This window comes from Vigna radiata, chromosome 8 (assembly GCF_000741045.1).
Source record: "Vigna radiata var. radiata cultivar VC1973A chromosome 8, Vradiata_ver6, whole genome shotgun sequence".
In the NCBI taxonomy this organism is placed as follows: Eukaryota; Viridiplantae; Streptophyta; class Magnoliopsida; order Fabales; family Fabaceae; genus Vigna; species Vigna radiata.
This window is the reverse complement of record NC_028358.1, coordinates 4,286,824-4,294,862: the sequence shown is the minus strand read 5'-3', so window position 1 is coordinate 4,294,862 and position 8,039 is coordinate 4,286,824. Positions and strand designations below refer to the sequence as shown.

Genomic DNA, 8,039 nt, shown 5'->3' with positions numbered 1-8,039 from the left:
AGGAAGCATGTCACATGGAGCATGATCAGCAAAGTCATCTCATATTAATGAACCACCGAGGGAAGTTGGCAACAGTTTCAAACCTTAAATGCATGCCTATAGGCTTCAACCATACACCTTCATTATAATTTATACTACACCCTCTCTTCTCTTTATCTCTCTTACCTATTTCTTTCTGTTTATGGCATGACCAAATGAAAACAAGGTGCTTCTGCTTTTCACTCCCATCAGTGGTTTTCACTTGTTATGCTCAACTTCACTTACATTTTTGGTGCCATATTATTTCTCACCTTTAACAAGATCGGTTCTTGCATTTAAAACAAAATATTTTGTGACCGAAGAAAACAACCCTTTGGTTGAATAAACATGACTGTTATTCCCACAGAAAAGTTAAGGGTGTTTTGTATTCTGCTTTGTTTTTTACTGGCTGTGGCTGCGTTCTTAGCTGGGTAGATAAACAACTCTAGACGGAGAAAACAAAGTTACCTCAGTGTTTACATTTTGTATTTTTGTTTTTTGCCTCTGGATTTTGGGCATCTGAGCTGTCTAGAATGCCAAAAGGTGCATCTTTTTAGTGGTTATTGTATGATATATTTCATTCATTCTTCTATTTCAACTAAAGTTTGGGCGTGGAGAATTTTTGTCCGAAAATCTGAAAACGAGTTAGTTTTTTTATCCACGAAGATCCACCAGAAAGGTTTGATTTTGCAGTTTATTTTACATCTTTGCGGTAACACAAACCTCTGATCAAAAGGATCAAATTGGGTAGTTGAGTTAGAGGAATGTGAAGGGCCTAAGATTTAGGGGGGTCATATAGGATTCTGTGATGTGTTTAGTTTATTTATGGGCATAAAACCTGGAATAGAAAGAAGTCACCTTTTGACAAGTTCATAGAACTAGAAGCAAATAAAGTGTTGAGATTTCATTTCAAGGCTTGTGTTTATGCATGGTAGGAAGCATCATGGAAGTAGTTAGTAATGAGTACTCAAATGGCTCTGTTCAGGCCTGCAATGGTTCGGAGGAGAAGCTTGATGATCTTCGCAGCCTTGTTGGGAAGGCTGATGGTGATCCTTTGAGAATTGTGAGTGTTGGTGCTGGTGCTTGGGGCAGTGTTTTTGCTGCTTTGTTGCAAGATACTTTTGGCCAATTCCGTGATAAGGTGCAAATCAGGATATGGAGAAGGCCAGGAAAGACTGTTGATAGAGCAACAGCAAAACACCTTTTTGAAGTTATCAACTCCAGGGAGGATGTGTTGAGAAGGTTGATCAGGCGTTGTGCTTATCTGAAATATGTTGAGGCCAGGCTTGGTGATAGGACTCTCCTAGCTGATGAGATTCTGAAAGATGGATTTTGTTTGAATATGATAGATACACCACTTTGTCCATTGAAGGTGGTCACAAACTTGCAAGAAGCTGTTTGGGATGCTGATATTGTGGTTAATGGTTTGCCTTCAACAGAAACAAGGGAGATTTTTGAAGAGATAAGTAAATATTGGAAGGAGAGAATCACGGTTCCTGTGATAATCTCTTTGGCAAAGGGTATAGAGGCTGCATTGGAGCCTGTTCCCCATATTATAACTCCCACAAAAATGATTAACCAAGCAAGTAAGTTTTTTCTTATTATCATGAATTATCTTTTCCCTATTCTTGTGGCTTCTTTGTTATACTCAAAAGGCAATCCTTTTCTCATGCACTTTTTACAATAGAAGAAGTAAAGGAATTCCACCAAGGTTTTAAATTGCATTTGCCTGCAATTTTGATAATCACTATACAACTGCAAACTGCAATTTAAAACCTTGGGTTGCATGAGCTCTCATATAGCTTTAACTTTTTACTTTTGTATTAAAGATATCATTATTTAATTAGTAAATAGATGGTTGGTTTTGTATCTTTTTTTATTATCAGTCTGGTCGGGTGTGGTAGGAGTTAGAAAACATTTGTCTCTCAGAACAGGATGATAACTGTAAAGCATTGAGGACACTTTTATGTGTCAATGTTCTGGACTCATTGATATCTCCCTTTTGTAACATTTCTCATATAGTCACATCCACCGATTCTTGGTATATATGACATACTACTTCTTGAATAACTTTTCATCTTTTGACCAGTACAGCTAGAGAAGAAGTCTAGCCAAAGAAACTTCCGCAACATTCTTGTGAGTTTTATTGGTGGAGACAATGTTGTTTATTTTGAATGAATGTCAAACTCAACCTTCCTCACCCACTCCTAGCAAGTTCAATTCACTTAAAGTTCTCATTCATATTTAGGTATACTACAGATCAAGGATAATAAAGTGAAGCAATTAATCTTAATTCAGAAATTAACAGCAGAAAATATGATAAATGCATACAAAATATATTATGAAGTTGTTTATATTTCAAACTCGATAACTCTGGACTTATCCTATAAAGTTTGCAACACACTTTATAGGAGGAAATCTATATAAAATTTGATAATCCATTGGCTAGGTACTGCTATTTGTTATCTGTAATTTATTTACATCATGCCAACCAATGGAAACTATTAACTTGGTAGTATATCTATTTTATCTACCCTCATTCTCAGTTGTTTACAATGTATATATACTTTGACAGCTGGAGTGCCTATGGAGAATATACTTTATCTTGGTGGTCCAAATATTGCCTCAGAAATCTACAACAAGGAGTATGCCAATGCTCGAATATGTGGAGCTGATAAATGGAGGAAACCTCTGGCAAAGTTTCTACGTCAACCTCATTTTATTGTCTGGGACAACAGTGACCTTGTCACCCATGAAGTCATGGGTGGCTTGAAAAATGTCTATGCTATTGGTGCAGGTAAGCTTCAAATTAGATTGAGATTGTTTGGACAAACTTCTCCCTAAAAACTCTCAGAAAGGAAAGTAAAAGGAAAAAAAATTAAATAAGCTTTTGCATAAGCTAAAGTTAGTTTAGGCATAAGTTAATTTGTAGAAACTGTTATAAATTCTATAAATTTATAATTTTAACTTGTGCATAAGCTAACTTTATCTTACAGAGAAGTTGGTTTCATTATTTTCTCTTTATTTTTCTTTTTTAGAAGTGATTATGGAGAAACTTGTCTAAACATGTCTTTAATAACATAAGCTTTATGGCTAATGTGAAACTCGTCGTATTTTGTTTGCCATGACTTTTAAATGTTACAAATAGTTGCAACATTTGAAGATAACCCTTTGTGATACCTAATTCTAGTTTTTCAGTTTTCACCTCCAATTTTCGCTCCCAATGCTATTCAAGCATTACAATGTGCTAAAAAGTAACTTTGATTAATGACTATAGGAGAAATGAACAGAAGAAAGAAAACTAGTTGGGAAACATACCCAATTCAAATAAGGGCTTAAGGGCTTTGTCATTGGTCAATTTGATTAAATATGACATTACCCTTTTTCTTATGATCGTTTTCTCCTTGGATGTGCTAGTTGTGTAGTTGGCTGTAAGTCAATTTCACTTGTTGATTTGCTTCCTTTTCCTGACATTGTATTCAACTTTGCTTTTTTCACATTCCAAATGTCTGAGCTCCATATTTGCTGTTGTTTGGACCAAATCTCATTGAATTCTGTTTCTCCTGGGAGTACTGGCTTGGTCTCAGTACTGACTCCAAGCTACTATGCTAAGAATCTTAGTGTACAAATCAAAGTTTAACCTTACCAAAATTATACAACAAACTATAAAGTTTATCTAGTACATAGTGTAGTGAATGAGGGTTATTCTACTACCTAACCAATATACTTTCATAAGTTTTGAGAAAGTAAACTACTAATTATCAAGGGTAATTGGAGATAAGCTTCTTATATCAAAGACTGATTAAGGAATTAATCTTCACCACAAGACATACACAGAAGAATATATACAAGTTCAAATAAAATTCAACTGATAATAACTTGGTTAAGTAATATTTGTGTCGAGATCCAAAACCCTATCTTACCACAAGGCAAGATTTAGTCTCTCATCAATATAATCTTATTAAGCATACAGAATCCATAAATAAAAAGATAAAACAAAAGAAGATTAATCCTATTCTTTATGGATCGTGAGATTAAATCCTAAAGTTTTCTCTCCATTGCGAAAGAGTTTATCTTCTATGTTGGATGGCTCTCTAAACTATCCCCCAAGAAATATATGTTTTTCTTTGCTTATAGATGTCCATTTATGCATAATATGTTTCGTGTCAGAGTCCTTTAGCAAAGATCAGGTTTCTGTTGTTGGTGGTCCATGACAAAAATCAAATACTCGAATTGGAAACAGCCCTTAATCAGCACAGTCATGCCTTGAACACTTGTTTACATTGTAATTACAAGATTTCCTCTGAAGTGAACACACTGAGTTAGAGGGCATGCACTTTTGAGAGAATTCTGTAACTACGCCTTAAGTAGGCTAATGGAAGAACCTCATTTTTTATACACCAATTTTTACACTCATCTTACTTGTCTTTTTTCCTTTCCTTTCCTTTCACATCACTCCCATCAAAGACATCATTTTGTCTCTTTTTGGTTCTATCTCTCTCCTCCTTCCCAAGGTGTATACACTATAAAAGATACGGAGCCTTCATTTTTCTCATTGAAAATAAGGTGTAGTCATGTCATGCAGCAGCAACTATATGAGAAATCTTACAAACTACATACATACGAAGGATTCACTTTTCTGATTGAAAACATCGTGGTCGTGTCATGCAGTCGGAAACTACATAGTCATGCAACACAGACTGCATAGACCATGCAGCAGAAACTACAAAGCCATGCACTTTTGACTCTGAATTTTGACCTCAAAATAACAGCTTTAGTTTCTGTGGTCTGCTTGAAAGTTTTAGGGATTGTTAGGTTCTTTAATCAATAACCTATAGAAAAACCCACTTCACGCACTCAGATCACACACACACAAGAGTACTGAATCGCCTCAGTTATTTACTAAAATCAATGATACAAGTGCAGAGAACTTAACCTCCTCCTTTCAGGACAAACAAGTTCCTGACAACAAGAATGTTATTAACTTGCTAACCCCCCAAAGTTACAACCAAACCCCTTATATACAAAACCTCCTAATTACCCGTCCTAACTGCCTTGGAAGTTAGGCTGTGTACCGGTTTTCCTTCTAATATATACAAGTAATGGCCTAACAGGGATGGACTCATCTTCATGTATTTGCATATCTATATTCATGGAACTAACATTACTCTTCTGTTAAATAAAACAAAAGAAGCACATTCAATGTGATATTACTGCAACCTATCAAGTAATTTCATAGCTCTGCAACTATATGGTATCTAGTGGTTATGAACTTCTTAAGAAGTCATAACAGAAGAATTACTTTTATTGCAGTTTTTACCAAAATTGTATTTCTCATGTTCGCAAAGTGTGATTGATTCTCCCAATGGCAAGTTCCTAGATCAGTACATTAATAACTCACCTTTGTTATTTTTGGTAATAATACACTTTTGATCTTCAGTGTTTTGGGTGTCAATGCCATTGCTTGTCGTCTTCCTTTTGATTAGGAAAATGGGAATGTTTTTACTGTGATAATAGCATCCCCCTTATTCATTTCCATAGCTTGCATTAACTTTGATTGACAATCTTTACTACATATTGTCCTTATTATTGTCAGGTATGGTAGCAGCCCTTACCAATGAGAGTGCTACCAGCAAATCTGTATACTTTGCACACTGCACATCAGAGATGATATTTATCACTCACTTGTTGGCTGAAGGACCTGAGAAACTTGCAGGGCCATTATTGGCTGACACTTATGTGACTTTACTAAAAGGTCGTAATGCATGGTATGGCCAGATGCTAGCTAAGGGTGAATTAAGCCCAGACATGGGTGACAGCATCAGTGGCAAAGGAATGATTCAGGTATGTTGTGTATTTTTCCCCTTGGTTTGTTCTAAACACATACTCTGAATTCCTTAACTGTTCGAATTGCACCTTGGAAAGTACAAATAGTATTATAATGTGCATTAAAAAGTGAATATTATGAACAAGTGCTATAATTCCACTTTCAGTAATTTTAAATGTAGTTTAGTGGAACTTTTGTATGTTATTATGGTTTTAAGCATCCCTGCAATTTCCATTTTCAATGTAGATTTATTGTTAAATGTTCAGAAGGGTAGATGTGGCTTTGAATTTCTTCTTATCTTAGATATCTACAATGGGACTTCCCATGTTATCATTGGCATTTGAGGCTTAAAATCTTTAGTTGGATTTAAGTGATCATTAACAAATGGAAATTTTCCTTATCTGCTTTGACGTATATGATATTACTATTGTGTGGAATTTAAATCTAACTAAACCATATAAAACCGATTTAGTAATTGAGGTTTACACTCATTTATATATTATAGTTTGGATATGAGACACCTCCTCACGCTAGGATTAGACATTTTCAGAGTAGGATTAAGGAGAACCGGATAACAGATGATACCACCCGACAAACTTAATTAGAATAAGCTCTGAAACTATCTTAAAGTAATGGAACTAAACTTAACATTATTGTCCCTCAAATGCTTTTTGTTACATAAGTTGTGGATTTTCTTAGTTTGTACACAGCATTTCATACTCATTGAAAATTTTCTGATTCAAAAAATATGGCTGCTGTTTATATTTGTAGGGTGTTTCAGCAGTGGAGGCCTTTTTTGAACTTTTGAGCCATTCAAGCCTGAATGTGTTGCACCCAGAAGAAAACAAACCGGTTGCTCCTGTTGAACTTTGCCCCATTCTGAAGACACTCTATAAAATATTGATATCCAGGTAATTCATTTCCTGCAACCATTGCACGCCCCTTCACACATAAAAGAGGATAAAATAATTTCTACTTATTAGAGCTATAAAATAGAGGTTGATTATAACTTAATTACTTGGTTAATTATGTACATGTTTTCCACTAAATAACCTTTAACTGGTTAATTATGTAATTATTTTCTACTTATTAGAGAAATTACTCAATTACTTGCATATATTAGACAAAGTAAAGAAATGAAAATTGTACATGAACTAAAGTATATAAGGGCTGAATGCACCTTAGCTATGCCACAAGTTTTTTTACCTTGCTACTGATGCATTTTGCATTTCTCAGGGAACACTCTTCATCAGAAGCTATTCTCCAAGCTCTGAGAGATGAAAATCAGAATGATCCCCGTGAACGCATTGAGATTGCACAAAGCCATGCTTTCTACATGCCTTCACTTCTTGGACAATCATGATTATTTTTTTACCTTGCCAAAATTATCCATTTTTAGAATGCAGCATTTTATGATGGATTTTGCAATTCATACAAGTATAGTGAATTTTAATCTATTATGGTTCTCATCGTTTCCTAATTGGCCAATTGGGTTTCCATGTACTAAGCTCATCACTTTTTTTTTTTTCTTTTGTTAATAGTCTAACATGCTCATCTAAATGTAATTAAATAAGATATATGTTAATATAATATTGTGATGGCTTTCTATGTCGATTAAAAAAAGACTTTTTATGTCTGTACCAAAATCGACGTAGATACATTTGGTAGAAAAATGATATTTCAACACCGATTTTTGACACTATTTTGACACTGTCCACGTGTCAAAATGTGGTTGGACGATTTCAAATTAAAAAAAAAAATGATGGATGGCTGAGGCAAGGGTATATTTGGAAGGAAAAAATCAAAATTTGGTTTCGCGGTTTCTTTTCATTTGTGGGAGACGTTCTCTGTTTCCTTAATCTCTCTTTTCGTTATCTCGGAACCTAGTGCTCTCTCTTTTGTTCTCTCGCTCATTCTCCGGTGAACCCATTGCGTTCTCTCTCTCTCACTTCAAAGCATTGTTCTCTGTCGAAGTGGTAAAGCCATCGCTCTCTCTCTATTGCTCATCTCTGTGTTGTGAAGCATTGCTCTATCGTTCATCGCTTTGTTCTCTATCGAAGTGGTAAAGCCACCGCTCTCTCTCTGTCTGTCTGTCGCTGTGGTGAAAGCATTACTCTCTCGCTTTCTCTAAGTTCTCTCTCTTTTTGTCGCTGTGTACCGTTGAAGCCCTCTCCCATTTTAGTGTTGTGCGAAC

The 8,039-nt window shown here is 35.2% G+C and overlaps 1 protein-coding gene across 1 annotated transcript; it reads left to right on the top strand.

The window, feature by feature from the left end:
- Positions 1 to 74: 74 nt before the first annotated feature.
- LOC106770854 (probable glycerol-3-phosphate dehydrogenase [NAD(+)] 1, cytosolic) lies at positions 75 to 7,325 on the top strand. Its single transcript, XM_014656682.2, has 5 exons — positions 75 to 1,604; positions 2,594 to 2,815; positions 5,615 to 5,862; positions 6,617 to 6,756; positions 7,082 to 7,325. Exons 1-5 carry the CDS (start codon positions 947 to 949, stop codon positions 7,206 to 7,208), a joined length of 1,395 nt encoding a protein of 464 aa, XP_014512168.1. The 5' UTR covers positions 75 to 946; the 3' UTR covers positions 7,209 to 7,325.
- The last annotated feature ends 714 nt before the right edge of the window (positions 7,326 to 8,039 follow it).